This window comes from Nuphar pumila, chromosome 1, assembly GCF_984573655.1.
Source record: "Nuphar pumila chromosome 1, dmNupPumi1.hap1.1, whole genome shotgun sequence".
In the NCBI taxonomy this organism is placed as follows: domain Eukaryota; kingdom Viridiplantae; phylum Streptophyta; class Magnoliopsida; order Nymphaeales; family Nymphaeaceae; genus Nuphar; species Nuphar pumila.
Window position 1 is genome coordinate 16,669,005 of NC_143249.1, and position 15,845 is coordinate 16,684,849.

Here is a 15,845-nt window from a genome sequence, read left to right on the forward strand (position 1 = left end):
TTCAGTGCTATTCTTCTTTTATTTTCGGTCCTTTTTTCTTTGTTAGTGGTTGGCTCAAACACAGCAGCTCTTGATTCAACAAGGGAGCTTTAAGTTCTGTTGTTTTCTAAAGGAAGGTATTATTATCATTGTCATTATTATTTTGAGACAAGATCAGGTCAGAGTGAAGCTGATACCATTCATCTTCTAATGAACGGCCTTCCAAACGCTTTCACTGTGTTGTATCTTAGATGGATCCCACAAAAAATTTCAGTCATTGATGCTCTAGATGAAGGGTAGCTAAAGCATACAAAATAGACGGCTGAAAATTAACCCAAAAGCTTGTGTTTGGAAGGCCATTTATCCATGGGATGAACGGTAACAGGGGCATCTCTGACAAATTACCATCAGAGGTGACTTTGACCTGATCCTCTCTCCCTAAAATGTAACATGTGTACTTCTACCAAGTTATCGTGCTTGTGTTGTACCCCATACTGATAATGGTATTCTTAGATACAAATCAGTTAGCTTTTGTACTTAGTTCGACACATTTTATCCAATCTTATGATCTAATTGAAATTGTGTAGATCATAGATGTCTTTTAGTTTTCATTGATTGTACATGGTCCAATAGTTAGGATTGCAACTTAACGAGGATTTTAGATCAAGACAACTAATCAGGCCCACTGCACCGTTGCGTATGAACTGTCCCGAACCAACCTGATACCCCCCTCCCCACTTGTGCAGAAAGAACTGTCCTGGTCCAGGCTGCTCTTTCCACATCACCAGAAAGGGACTAACCACTCGTGGTCCAATCTGTTCCTGCCAATTTGTGCAAGAAGTAGGAGACTATCCTGGACCAATCTGGTCCACCCACACATTCGATAAGTGGTTGGGGAAGCAGATTGGTCCAGTCCCATTCATTGTCTAGTGGCCGATGACCCGATCCACTCATAAATCAGTAACTGACGGTGAATGGAACGTTAAGTTGGCTATTAGAAAAGAAACATTACTACTTTCATAGTGCCACACTATCTAGCAAAAAAGTGGTAGGTGTGAGCACGGTTCTTTGGGTTGAGTAGTTTTATACCTCTTGAAAAAACCCACTTACAGAATTCAAGTGGACAGTCTAAAACATTTCTTTAACTAAACAAACCATTTAGATAATATCCTTAGGGTTTACTTTGCAAAAAAATCAACATATGAAAAACCAACTAGTTTCTATTTAAAAGTACGATACAGTCATGTGAAGCCAAACCATTAGAAAAATGCTTGTGTTGCTCAAGGACTTGGCCTTAGTTGTACTCATGCGTCCTCGTGTTTGTGTGTGTCATGGGCTTATACTTGGACATGTTGCCAAAGCTGCCTATGTATGAAGAATAAACCATGGTTTTAAAACTCGGTGACTCGTCACTGGGCTTGTCCTTGAGTGACCCACGACACATTCGGGTCATGTTAACTTTATATTTTATATAAAATATATAAATATATGTATATACTATATATATTTTATAGTATTTTATCAATATATTATATATAATATGTATTATATAATATTTGTAAAATATATTTAATGTATAATTTTATTAATATATGTATAACCATGTTTTTATATATAATATATATTTATATTATATTCTATAATATATATATATATATATATATATAGATAGATAGACAGATAGATAGATAGATATATGCATGACTTGCCCATGACTAGGCTGACTCGTCCATGACTCAGTCGAGTCAACTCAGCGACTCAGCCAAGTTTTGTATAAAAAGAGTTTGTACTTATTTTTGACCCAGCAATCCAGGCTGAGTCAACCAAGTCACTGGGTTGACCTGGCAAGTTTTAAAACTATGGAATAAACTTTACGTCATGCTAAATTGGGATGGTACTAATGATATGATTTACAAAAGAATAATGAATGGGAGATTATCCAAAACAAGAACAATAAATAGACTTAAATGCATCCTCTAAATGAACTTAAATTCATTCAAATCAAAATCAAGTTTGACCAGTTGATACCCCTACATATCAGTATAGGTTGAGCTTGCTTGCCAAAATACACACATATACACACAAAAACCTTACCCGAGCCAGGCCCGGACATGGTCACAGTAGCAACTTGTAAACAGTTTTATCTTTGTCATTGGCTAGAGCAACGGGAGCCATTATATGTGGAAAGGTTTTTCTTTATTCCTAGCAAGCGAAAATGATGAATAAAAACTTGTAGTAAGCTCATGGCTGCCAAGCAAAGTCAGCACGGTTAGATCTATTTTTTCGTCTAAATATTAAAAACCTATAATCATTGTAATTGTAATAATGCTTGTTTGACAACGTTACTCACAATAAAAAAAAAGACAAATATACTGACAATAAGACATAAAAAAATTAAAAGGGTAGAACCAGAAACAACTAACGAGATAGAACATACCAGCCACCACGATGTGGGCATTAGTTAAATTGCTCAAAAAGTCCAGCAACCATTCTCGGTCCAACGGCAGAAATATCAAGTGGGGGAATGAATTGTTATCATTAGATGACATTTCTCTCTCAACACCCTGTTGGAAAAAAGCGCACAAACCGAATGCACCTACTTCACAAATGAAGATGATGGCGACAAAGAACCTGAAAAAGAATCGCTTCTATGCCTTGCACATATCACATAGAATAACTCCTTCTACCCGAGCTCCAAAATAAAACCCTTATCATCCAAGAAATACCACAAAATATATATATTTTGATACACACGAGCAAGGGATAATAAAGAAAATAAAAAATACAATAAAAGAGAGGCATACACTGATTTTTATGTGAAAACCCCTTTTAAAAGATAGGTAAAAACCACGGGGTTAAGAACAACCCAACAACAATTCCATTATGTAATATAAAGAATGGCTACAAAAGGGCATACACAATGTCTACACTCCAATAAGCCCACAAATCGTCATAATAGAGAAATAACAATGCAAACAAAGAGGTAGAAGTAGAAGCATATCACCTAATATGGAGTGATGACCTTCTTACAACAAAAGCCCTCTTTCCCTTGTCCTAATCTTCACAAAAATAAGAAGATTTAGAGAAGATGAAGAACACAACAAAGTTAAGCTTCTTTTCCTTTATCTTCCTCTCCCACAATCTCTCTCTTTCTTTCTCACAATCTTATGAAAGCCACACACAAAGAGAGAAAAAAAAAAACCCTCTTCCCTCTCTTTGTCTTTCTTCTAAGAGCAACAAGCACCACACAAAAGAGAAAAACAAAAGCAGGGTCATTGTGCCCTTCTTTTCCCCTTTTCTTTCAATGAAAAAATGCACCACTCAAGGGGCATCTTTTCACTGCCCTGAGTGGACCGAGTCCTCCACATGAAGGTGAACCAATCCAACACATCTCTCCCTCACCGACTATGTAGAGGACTTCGCCAATCTGATGATGGAACAACATACTTCAAGCTTTTCACGCGGCGACTCCTTGGTCATCATATCTGCACCATTGTCATCAGTATGAATCTTCTCAAGCTCAAGTAGCTTTGTATCTAACACATCACGTATCCAATGATACTTTACATCAATGTGCTTCGACCTTGCATGAAAAGTAGAATTCTTGCCAAGATGAATCACACTCTGACTGTCATGGTACAAAACATACTTTTATTGAGTAAAACCAAGTTTCTGCATAAACTTCTTCATCCACAGTGACTCATTACTTGCTTCTGTCACTGCAATGAACTCTACCTCTGTGGTAGATAGTGCCACACACTTCTAAAGTCTCGACTGCCAAGACAATGCACCACATGCTAAAGTAATCAAATACCCATATATAGACTTTCTAAAATCAATATCACCTATCATATCTGAATCTGAATAACCTACCAAAATAGGCTTCTGTGCACCAAAACAAAGACACACTCTGCTTGTGCCTTGAAGATATCTCAAAATCCATTTCACAGCATTCTAATGCTCTTTACCAGAACTTGAAAGAAATCCGTTGACAGCCTCAATTGAGTGAGCTATATCTGGCCTCATACACATCAAATGGCCAACTGCTGAAGCATAAAGAATCTTTTGCATGTCATCTTTCTCTTTATCTGTAGAAGGACCTTGCTTCATGTTTAACTTGAACTGTGCTCTAAGTGGGGTACTCACTGCCTTTACCTTGTCTATGTTGAATCTTTGAAGTACTTTTTTAATGTACTTCTCTTGTGATAGCCATAACTTCTTTGTCTTTCTATCACAAACAACCTTCATGCTCAAAATCTGACTTGTGGCTCCCAAGTCCTTCATGGCAAATGTTCTTGCTCAACTCTTTCTTTAAGCTAGCAATTTTCAAAGTATTCTTACCTACAATAAACATGTCATCAATATAAAGCAACACTATAACAAAATCATCATTTAAAAACTTCTTAGCAAAAATGCAATGATCAGAAGTAGTCTTCTTGTAAACATGCTTCTCCATAAAAGACTCAAATTTCATGTACCACTATCTAGAAGCTTGCTTTAATCCATACAAACTCTTTCTCAACCTGCAAATAGTCTTCCTTTTCTTTCTTCTCAAACCCTTCAGGTTGTACCATGTATATTTCTTCCTCAAGATCACCATAGAAAAAATTGTCTTCACATCTATCTGCTCAATTTCTAAATCAAGATTTGCTACCAAGCTCAAAACAACTCTAATAGAAGAAATTTTAACAACTGGTGAGAAGATCTCTTTAAAGCCAACACCTTTCTTCTAACTAAAGCCTTTTACAACCAACCTAGCTTTATATCATGGGTATTGTTTCACTCTAAAAACCCAACGATTCTTCAAAACCCTTTTACCTTTAAGCAACAATACAAGCTCAAAGGTATGATTACCATAAAGAGATTGCATCTCACCCTTCATGGCTTCAATCTACTTCTCTTTCTGCACATCTTGCATAGCCTCCTCATGGCTCTCATGCTCTTCACCATCAGTCAACAAAACATACTCATGTGCAGAATATCTAGTGGAAGGTTGTCTCTCTCTAGTAGATTTACGAAGTGACTCTGCAACTGAAGAAGAATCAGTCTTATGTTGCTTAACATCATCACCATCAGACATATCTGACTTGTCAACATTCTACTATGAATTTTCAATACCCTCATGTGTGTCATCTTCAACTGAATTTGGGAAAGATGACAAAGGAACATGATCTGTATCAACCAAGCTGTCACTGCACTGAGATTTTTCTTTCATCATTTTCTCAATGTCTTCAATGGTCTGATCTTCAACAAAGACAACATCTCTGCTTTTGACAAGCTTCTTCTCAATAGGATCTTACAACCTATACCCAAACTCATCCTAACCATATCCCAAAAATATGCGTTGTGTTTTTGCTTTCAACTTTGTTCTTTCATCCTTAAGAACATGCACAAAAGCTTTGCACCCAAAAAATACATAAATGGTCATAGGAAATATCTTTTTCAAACCAAACCCTATCAGGAATATCACCATCTAGAGGTACATAAGGAGACAAGTTAATAGCATGAGCTACAATACATAATGCTTCACCCCAAAAATGTTTTAGCAACTTTGCCTCTAACAACAAACATCTAACTCTTTCAATAAGAATTCTAGTCATTCTCTCAGCTATACCATTCAACTGAAGAGTCTTAGAAGAATTCTTTTGATTCCTTATACCATGCCTCCTACAATATTCATCAAATGGTCCCAAAATACTCATATCTATTATCAGTTTGTATGCACTTCAACTTATTCTTTGTCCGCCTCTCAACAAGAGCATGAAATTGCTTAAATTCCTCAAGCACGTAGTCTTTCCTCTTCAAAGTATTGATCCATAACTTTCTTGAATGATCATCAATGAAAGGCACAAAATAAAGTGCACCTCCAAGTGAACTTTTCTTCAAAGGACCGCATACATCTGAATGTACCAACTCTAAAAAAAAATTCTTGATGGAGGATGACTCTTGAAAGATACTCTCATTTGCTTCTTAACCAAGCAATGAGTATATCTCTTCAACTTCTCTTTTTTCACTTCAGAAAGTAAATTCTTATTTATCAAACATTCAATGCCTTTCTTACTCATATGACTCAACCTCTTGTGCTACAATTCAACTTACTTCTCATTTTCAATCACATTCACGACATCCTTTGAAATTGATACCTGCAAAACATACAAACTATTGCACTTTTTTTCACGAGTCATAACCAATGAGCCTCTAGTGAGCTTCCACTGACTATCATTGAGTGTAACAAAAGCCTTCATCATCAAGTTTTTTTGCTGAAATTAAATTCAAGCGAACATCTGGCATATGCCTAACATCTTTAAGCATCAACATGGTTTCATTATTGATTTATAAATTTACATCAACAACACCAACAACCTTAGACAAGCCATCATTACCCATTCTCAACACTCCAAAGTCACCTGAAGTATAAGTAACAAAGAACTCCCTGTTTGAAGTAACATGGAGAGAGGCACCATTGTCTATCACCCAACTAGTATCATCACTAGTCAAATTTATCATATCATCATCATAGACAACAACTAACTCAGTTAAAGTAGCCGCGGTGAAACTATCACAATTCTGTTTATTCTTCTTTTCTTGCTTTTTCACATTCTTGCTCTCTTTTCAACTGAAAACAATATTTCTTGATGTGCCACTTTCTTTTCGCAATGATGACACTAAATATTTTTGTACCTTGATCTTGATTTGCTTCGGCTTTTATCTCTACCCTTCTTACCATTGAATTTACTTCTCCCCCTATTCTCAGTGACTAATGTCTCTGACTATGGAGAATAGCCTTGAGACTTTTTTCTTATCTTTTCATTAAAAACACTGGCTTTAACAAGCTCCATAGAAACAACACCATTTAGAGTGAAGTTGGTAAGTGAGACCCTAAATGTTTCTCATGAATCTGATACAGTGGCAAACATCTAAAGCCTTATAACTTTATCTTTAAATTTAATACCCATGTCAGACAACTGATTAATAAATCCTTGAAACTCATTCAAGTGGTCAGTTACACAGCTTTCTTCTTTATGTTTGAGTTGCATTATTCGTCTAAGCAAATACAATTTGTTGTTATCGATCTTTGAAGTATACAAATTTTCAAGTTTGGCTCACAATGGCTTTGCATGATTCTCATGTTGAATATGATTGCAGACATTCTCATCAACAAATTATCAAATAAAGTCACATATTTGCTCATGCTCAAATTCTCACTCTTCATTATTCTTAGACTCGGGTTTTTTAGTAGCAAACATCGAAAGATCTTTCATTTTGTTCTTCCATAAATTGTAATTTGTGTCATTTAAACTAATCATTCTACTTGTGCTTATATTCAATCTTGAACTACAAGCTCTGATACCATTAATGTTGGGAAAAAGTGCACAAACCAAATGCATCTACGATGGTGACAAAGAACCTGAAAAAGAATCATTTCTATACTTTGCATCAACTCCTTCCAGCCAAGCTTCAAAATAAAACCCTTATTATCTAAGGAATACCAATATATATATATATATATATATATATATATATATATATATATATATATATATATATTGATGCACACGAGCAAGAGATAATAAAAAAAATAAAGAATACAATAAGAGAGAGGCACACACGATTTTTTACGTAAAAAACCCTATCAAAAGAGAAGTAAAAACCACAGAGTTGAGAAAAACCCAACAATAACTTCACTATGTGATATAATGAATGGATACAAAGGGATAGAGAAATAACAATGCAAACAAAGAGATAGAAGTATAAAAATAAGGAGTGATAACATTCTCACAACAAAAGCCCTCTTTCTCTTGTCTTGATATTCATAAAAACAAGATGAAGATTTAGAGAAAATGAAGAACACAAGAAGTCAAGCTTCTTTTCCTTCTTTCTCTTCCTCTCCCACAATCTCAAGCGTGTCTTTTCTCTGCCATGACTGGACCGTGTCCTCCACGTGAAGGTGACCCGATCCAACCCACCCTTCGTACCAAAATAGTTACTGAAAAAAAATTAGAAAAACAAACTCAAAAGAATTTAGAGCAGTCGCATAAAGTAAGAAAAGTGGGGCAAAAAGAGAGGGAAGTGCAATGGATCTTCTCATCATATGCTGCTTTCCATCACAAGATGTCACGGGAGATGCTTCAAATTTAGGAAAAAAGAAAAGCACCACCAAGTTCGTGAAATTGCTTCCCACCATTGTTCTTCCCCACATATAGCTAACGAGAGAGAAGAAGGCCATATTCTTTCTCTGGAGAGAAACCCATCTTTCCAGTATTTCAATTGTTAGCAACAATAACAACAATTCATCCCCAAATGTAGGCACCCTTGTTTTTTTGGGCTCTTTGAGCAGAGCCCAAGAGAGAGAGAGAGAGATGGGTTCTTGTTTCTGGGGATTGAAACACAAAAAGGAAAGAACTGAGAGGCCTCCTCATCCTCTTCCTCTGCTCTTGGAGAGAAGTAAGAGTGGTGTTGCACAGGAGAGGAGGTTGGACAGCCTCAAGTCCTTGTCAGCACTATTGGATTCCCAACTTCTTGGTGGTGGTGGTGGAGAGCAAGAAGGCATTGGTGTCCCACCTGAATGGATGGCTGATATGTCAGAGTTGTTCATTGGCAACAGGTTTGCTTCTGGCTCCAACAGTAGAATCTACAGAGGCATATACAAGCAGAGGGCTGTTGCAGTGAAGATGGTCAGGGTGCCTGATAATGACGATGGGTCTGGACCGCTGGTAGACAGCCAATTCAATTCTGAAGTTGCTCTGCTTTCAAGCCTCCGCCATCCTAATGTGGTTGAGGTAATACCTATCTCCTCCATAGACGAATTTCTTTCTCCTTTTTTTCCCTCTAATTTATTTTTAACAGTCTCAAGCAATAATCTTGATAGAATAAGGATCCAGGCTGTTTGGAGTTTGGATGGAATTCTTTGCTTTCTTTTTTTTTAACAAGTACAGGCTTTATTTTGGTTTTTAAATTTTAGTTATATTGAATCGTTCTTTGGGATTAGTTTTAATTATGTTGATTGGTACATGAGAAACAAACAAAAAGAAAAAGAAGACGGTTGCGTTAGCGATTCACTGCGGAAGGCTGTTTTAAAGGCTCTGTAATTTGGGCAGCTGATCTTATGATCACTTGGAACTGGCTTTAGTTGAGCACACTAAAAATAATAACTGTACCGAGTTGATCGCAAGCCAGAGGCTCGATTTAGCAGTCGATGATTGGATCCCAAGAGCATAGGCGGTGGGCACGGTAAGGTATCAGATAGACAGAAGTCACAAAACCTAGTATGGAGGCTACGTAACATGGGTACTTCAAACTCTGAAACGTGCACCGTGTCAGTGCTGCTGCTTCTAGGTATTGGTGCCGGATGCTTTTGGGTGCTGCCACATGTAATCTTATTATATAAATGTTGTACATTGTATAAAAAATTAGAGGGCATGCTGCCATCACTGACAGCCACCCATCTCAACATTTCTCTCCATATGGATCACGCCCATATGGAGAAATGCCAAGATGGGTGGCTGTCAGTTGATGCAGCGCCACTGCATATAAGTGATCACAGTTTTTTATAAGGTAAATATTTGGTAGGGATGAAGATACAAAACTGAGTAAAAATCATCTTTTTAAAATATTTTTATAAGGTTTTTTGTAGATCCTACCTCATGGATGTCATCTGTTTGTTTAAAGAGGGATTCAGGACAGAGGCAGCTGACGGTAATCCATCGGAGCTCCCTCTGGTACCGTTCATCTTGTAGATGAACAACCTCCCAAGCGTCATGACTGTGATCTTTGTATCATAGATGGCCCCTACAATTTTTTTCAGAGCCATTGCTGCTCTAGATAAAGGGCATCTGGAGCATACAAAATGGACAGATAAAAATAAAACCAAAACCTTGTGTTTGGGAGACCGTTTATCCACAAGATGAATGGTACCAGAGGCAGCTTTGACAGATTACCATCAGAGCTGCCTCTTACCTTATTAGGGATGGCAGTGGATGGGGGGAGGAACTGAGCCCTGCCCCGCCTCGCTCCGTTTGGACCGGGGATGGAGGACATGAACCGGGGATGAAGGCAGGGATAGGGGTTAAAATCAAAACCAGTGCGGGGATGGACTTACGCTTTCCCCCGCCCCGCCTTGTCCCACCCCGCCCCATCCCCAATCCTTCTAACCTGATCTGCACTTATTTATTTAGTAGGAAATGGGTTTGAATAATTGTGACATGTAAATAAGTTTTTCAAAGTCTTCAAAAATCAATGTCCTTCGATGTACCAAAGCCAACGTTCCAAAGCTTTACAACTTAAAAAATCATATTTTTGCATTAAAAAAAACATGATCCAAGGTTCAATCCTTACTAAACAAACCATATTAGACACATCTATGCTATTAAATTTTGCTAATACAGCTTGCATGCACCTATGATTCCTAACTCAATAGTTCCTTACTTTCATTAGGAACAAATATAAACCCTTTTCTATATATACTTTATATTTTAGTGGAACTCACATTGATGTGTGTGTGCGTGTGCAACATGCACAACCCCGCTGCACTTTTGAAGCTTTCTTTTTTGAAAATACCCGTGTTATTTCAGCCTTACCTGTTCGTACCACGCACCAACATATGTACTTATGTGGCATAGTATAATGTGGTATCATTGCCATAGGTGTTTGAATTTTGCAGCTACCTTCGGGTAGTAGCTACTGTAGTTTTATCTTTTAGTTGTTTTGGTTTGTTATATAATACAAACTAACTGATTTTAGTCAGGCATGATGATAGATCAGTAAAGTGCACATTCTTAACCAAAGGCTTATGTTAGAATACAAGTAGTGTCCCCAGTTTGCGTAGAGTGAAAAACGAAAAAAAATGAAATTAAAGGGGAAAACAGAAGTCTTAACCTACGGGTTGGGTTTAAAATATCTCAGTACAAGTCCTCCCTTGGCTAGCTAAAACAGGAGAAAGGAAAAAAAACGGGGGGGGGGGGGGGGGGGGATATGGTTAGACCTCTTAAAGTTGGTGAAATAATTTTCCCAATAATTAACATGCATCTAATTTTATGACATAACTGATAGTTCTAAAATTTGATTGTTAAGAGCTGACAAATTTGAATTTGGAAATTATCTAAGTGCTAATTTTGCATAACATGAGGATTTGTGCTGCTTGTATGTAGATTAGTTTGTTAAATATTAACCTTGTTCGTTTTAATGACCATTTATTTGCTCTTTCCTGTCTTGTACTTCTTTCATTTGTCCATATGACAAGAAAGTCTGTTTGGATATGCAATAGCTATTTATTAGAATATTGCTTATGTTTTCTTATTTTTGACTAGTTGTTTCTATATTACCATTTATTTTGCATGCTCTCATGCAAATAAAAAACAAATTTTAATCCTTTCCCCATCTTTCTAACACGTGACATTCAATCTTACCTAAGAGAAATGCATTATTTGCACCTATCTTCATTCCTTGTTATAATTTCCTATATTCATATAATAAGTGTGAAATTTGTGTGTGTGTGTGTGCTTTCGAGCACCAACTCACTTCTGATGGTTTCTTATTTGTGATTTACTTGTACAGTTCATTGCGGCATACAAAAAGCCTCCCGTGTATTGTATAATCACTGAGTATATGTCTCAGGGAACACTAAGGATGTATCTTCACAAGAGAGAGCCTTATTCTTTGTCAATCAAAATGATTTTAAAGTTCGCTCTTGACATTTCTAGAGGAATGGAATATCTTCATTTCCAGGGGGTTATACACAGGGATCTCAAGTCCAATAACTTACTGTTGAATGATGAATTGATGGTTAAGGTTGTTGATTTTGGTATCTCATGCCTGGATACACAGTGCCATGCAACAAAAGGATTCATGGGGACATATCGGTGGATGGCTCCTGAAATGATCAAGGGAAAACCATACACTAAGAAGGTTGACATTTACAGCTTTGGTATTGTCCTTTGGGAACTCTTAACAGCTCTTGTTCCATTTCAAGGGATGACTCCTGAGCAGGCTGCTTTTGCAATATCAGAGAAGGTAGTTACTAAACTGGTTATTTGTCGATCAAATAGTTTGAAAAAACATTATGAATTGGCCAAGTGAACCCGAACTAGTCTTTTGGTACTAACTCACAAGGCAGGTTTGAACATGAAGGAATCCTGATTCATCCATGACCTTAAAATGGTGAATTTCAGTTTCCCGTTTTCTTGTGTCCAAGAAAAAAAAATAACCAAACCTAGGCACGATCTGCCTGTATGTTTCAAAAATTCTGGGTTTTAAAGAGACCATTTTTTGAAATTTGAGTGCTTATTAAAATATTTTCATGCTGAATTAGTATATGTTATTGTTGTATTTGATATTTATCATCGGCTAGATAGCAATTTGCAGATCCTCCAATGACCTGTACTGAGTATTGGACTATGGTTGCTATCTGTTTAGCAACTTGCACATCCTCCAATGACCTGTACTGACTATTGAACTATCAGGTTGCTATCTGTTTTCTGTCTTAACCTTTTCATGGTTTTCCTGGTACCAATGCTTACACGGCTATTTTCCATTGGTAAATGAATGATTCAAATATCACATATAATTGCTAAATGGTAGGTATCAACAATTAGGAACCAGTTATTCTTATTTTTCTTCTGTCGAAGATTTTAAACATGGCATTGGATCATCTTCTCGGTGTTTAGGTCCTTCTATTCTCTTACAGCTTGGGACCTTAGCTTCAATAGTTTTCACCTCACCCCATTGCCCAAGAGAAATCATATAGCTCCATAAAGAAAAGGCAAGTTTTCCACTAAGCAAAGAGGACAACAGCTTTTTAGGAAGCCTCCATGGTTTGGATTATTTTATACAGGCAATGTTAACCAAGAGAAAATAACAGCCTTCCTACCAGGACCCCCACCCATAAAAAATTTTTGGGAGAAGGAGAGACCTTGGTTGAAGAAGAGACTGCTGAAATGATTTCAATGGATACTATACTCATAAAATTTTCCCTTTCCCATCACATTTGCAATAGATTTTACCATCATCCTCTGATAAACTCTACCTTACCAAATTCAACATTAGTCCTTCCCACTCACTACTATTCCCTTGATTAAGATGCTTTAGTTTGGGGTTTAATCTCATATTCTATTCCCCGGCCAAACAGTGTGCCTCCAAAACTCTAGTTCCCTCGCCAAGGAGAATATGGGGAGTTTGACTGCTAAGAAATATGATCCACCTGGGGATCAGTCAAAAATCTATTCATTCTTCCACTACCAATTCTGGCCCCTTCCCTTACTATTGTAGGACACAGCCTTAACTGCTATATTTCTTTGCAGATCAACCACCACCATCTTTTAAGAAATGCTTCGTTCATGATATAAATTCTTCTGATACCTAGCCCCCATAAATCTTCTGTATTCAGAAAACAAGAACTAGGAAAATCATTAAAATTGTTAAATCTCCTCCATAAATAACTGCATTAAGTATGTTACGGTGAGGAGGAAAAGAACAGTGATATTGGTCATATTTTCTTGATGAATAAGGATTGCACCTGTAGATCTGCATGAACTCTTGAACCATGGCCATGGTTGATGCTTTAATCCATAGAAATTGGTCAAAGTTTAAAAGATAAGCCTAATGAAAAGATTATGTGCTTGATCTTTTCCTAAATAAATATTGAGCATACTAGTGTTTTGTAATCTAATTGGACCAAATATATGTTTAATATATCCTGATCAGGAATCTTGCTTGGAGAACTTACAGTCTCTAAATTAGTCTTCTACTAAGCATGTTTTGAGCTTTAAATGTTATGTGGGGTGATACTATGGGCTAGTAGTGGTCACATTAGGATATAATGGTAATGCTAGAAGATTTAGAAAATATTTATTCTTTGTTAAGTAGTCATTCGGTGTAATAATCTTGGGTAGTTTACATAGACACCTTAACATATAGCAAATTTATGTCTAGCCACCTCAGTTTTCATATATTTAAAATAAATGCCTACCATTTCCACAAATTGCTCAATTGGCCACCTGTGTTTACTTTTGTTAAGAATATAAGTATATATTTATATATACTTATTTATGTGTGTGTATATATATATATATATATATATATATATATATATATATATATATTTTTATATGTTTGTAATAGGCAATACCCATTAGGGGTATTTTCATCTTTTCCCACTGTGTAATAGGCTGTGCCCATTAGGGGCACATCTATCTTTTTCTTTTATTTTATTTTATTTCTTTCTTTTCTGTATTTTTTGCTTTTGTTAGAGAGCATTTAGGTCTTTAGGCATAGAGTCGTAGGGAGCTCCCCAACGGCTCTTAGAGCCTTCTAACTTCTATATAAAGTGGTTTTTCTCCTTGGTAAAGTGTGCTTGTCTCAAGTATTATAAATATTATTTATTTTTTATATTTTGGTGTTCTCTTGCTCTCTTTCTCTTTATGAGTTGACTGTGGTAGCCTCTGAGGCTTATTGTATTTAGCCCATTAGAGGCTTTTATGTTTGTGCACTCTTTGTAGCCCTTTAGTGGCATTGTATTTGTGCATATTTGGTTTCATTACAACTTTTACCTTCTGAAATTACTTATTGGCCCTTGATTGTAGCTACAAAAATTGGAAGCTGCAAAGGTGTTATTCATTAATTTAAAGAAAGTAAAAAGTGTCATTTTAAGAGTTAACTAGAGCTAGCCAGCTAGGTGATATAAAAAGTAACTCAAACAGTCATCTAAACAATTTCTTAAAACGGCAGGTGCTTATCATAAATATGCAAAAATTGAGGTTGCTAAACGTAGATTTGCCATCTGTTAGGTGCCTACATGTGAATTACCCTAACTTTTCTTAATGCATCGGCATTAGATCACCCTCCATCTACCCAACATTTAAATTCATTTTCCTATTTGCGGTTCTTGTTCTTTAGAGAATATACTTTTGTTGGTGATCATAATATTTTCGCAAAGATTACAGGTTTGAATGATCAATAGACTTGGTCTTGGAGTCTAAAGAATGTTTTCCTATTTCTCTCAGATTTCAAAACTTTAAAATATGTAAACTTCTAATTCATTTTTGCAGAAACCTAATCCTCTAATCCAATTGTTGTTATGTGCAGAATGAACGACCGCATATACCAGACACCTGTTCGCCTGCAATTTCTGACCTTATAAGGCGTTGCTGGTCATCGGATCCAGCAAAACGACCAGATTTTACTTATATTGTTTCACTACTGGAGTGGTTTGATGAATGTCTGAGGAAAGACCTGCCACTCATTCCACAGGTGGGGTCTACCGAAGACTGTATGATCTTCTAACACTTTAAAAGGTTGCATTAAGAACTGTTTTTTTTTCTATCTTAAGCCTAATCCATTTAAATTGAGGTTCAGGATTGCACCATATACATTGGCTCTCTTCTTTAATTGTATATAAAGTAACATGGGTTAATATCTTTTCTTCTTATTTACAAAATAATGTACATGTACAAGCTAGGGAAGCCATTTACATGTGGAAACAGACTGTGGTATTTGTCTATTTGCATGTAAAGATGTCAATAGAGCAGTTATTATGAAGTTGAACTAAAGTTGCTAGAATAGGGTGTGCAACTATCTTGTGTATGTGTAAACAGTTCAAGCCCAGACCAAAATTTCACATCTATGATTATTTGACTAGAATCACATCATGAATCAAAATTGTTAGAATATGGTTGATGCTTACATAGAACAAAAGGCTACAATGGCTACAGTTGTTAAAGGAACTCTGTGTGTGTGTGTGTGTGTGTGAAGCTGTTGGAGTTGTTTTACCTTACAGCAGATAGCTAACAATGCCAACTCAAACACTAATTTTGAGTTCGATCAGAAATCAAGCCAAAGCTCTAGTGATACCAAGTTCCTCTATTCGATTTAAT

General features: G+C 36.4%; 2 protein-coding genes across 2 annotated transcripts; one reads left to right on the forward strand and one right to left on the reverse strand.

Annotated features, from left to right (window-relative positions):
- Positions 1-3,384: 3,384 nt before the first annotated feature.
- LOC149848147 (uncharacterized) lies at positions 3,385-4,861 on the reverse strand. The gene is made up of 5 exons (XM_090003491.1): positions 4,798-4,861; positions 4,222-4,320; positions 3,948-4,067; positions 3,687-3,753; positions 3,385-3,607 (listed from the first exon to the last, which is right to left on the reverse strand). Exons 1-5 carry the CDS (start codon positions 4,859-4,861, stop codon positions 3,385-3,387), a joined length of 573 nt encoding a protein of 190 aa, XP_089859617.1.
- Positions 4,862-8,207: 3,346 nt separating this feature from the next.
- LOC149848148 (serine/threonine/tyrosine-protein kinase HT1-like) lies at positions 8,208-15,557 on the forward strand. Its single transcript, XM_090020361.1, has 3 exons — positions 8,208-8,759; positions 11,533-11,988; positions 15,058-15,557. Exons 1-3 carry the CDS (start codon positions 8,340-8,342, stop codon positions 15,253-15,255), a joined length of 1,074 nt encoding a protein of 357 aa, XP_089876487.1. The 5' UTR covers positions 8,208-8,339; the 3' UTR covers positions 15,256-15,557.
- Positions 15,558-15,845: the final 288 nt, after the last annotated feature.

Coding starts and splice junctions, on each gene's coding strand:
- LOC149848147 (XM_090003491.1), bottom strand. CDS start 4,861: ATGAAGGGTGAGATGCAATCTCTTTATGGTAATCATACCTTTGAGCTT. Junction 4,321..4,797: donor GCTTGTATTGTTGCTTAAAG/GTAAAAGGGTTT, acceptor TGTTTATTGTAG/GTAAGAATACTTTGAAAATT. Junction 4,068..4,221: donor GTCAGATTTTGAGCATGAAG/GTTGTTTGTGAT, acceptor GTCCTTCTACAG/ATAAAGAGAAAGATGACATG.
- LOC149848148 (XM_090020361.1), top strand. CDS start 8,340: ATGGGTTCTTGTTTCTGGGGATTGAAACACAAAAAGGAAAGAACTGAG. Junction 8,760..11,532: donor GCCATCCTAATGTGGTTGAG/GTAATACCTATC, acceptor TTACTTGTACAG/TTCATTGCGGCATACAAAAA. Junction 11,989..15,057: donor CTTTTGCAATATCAGAGAAG/GTAGTTACTAAA, acceptor TGTTATGTGCAG/AATGAACGACCGCATATACC.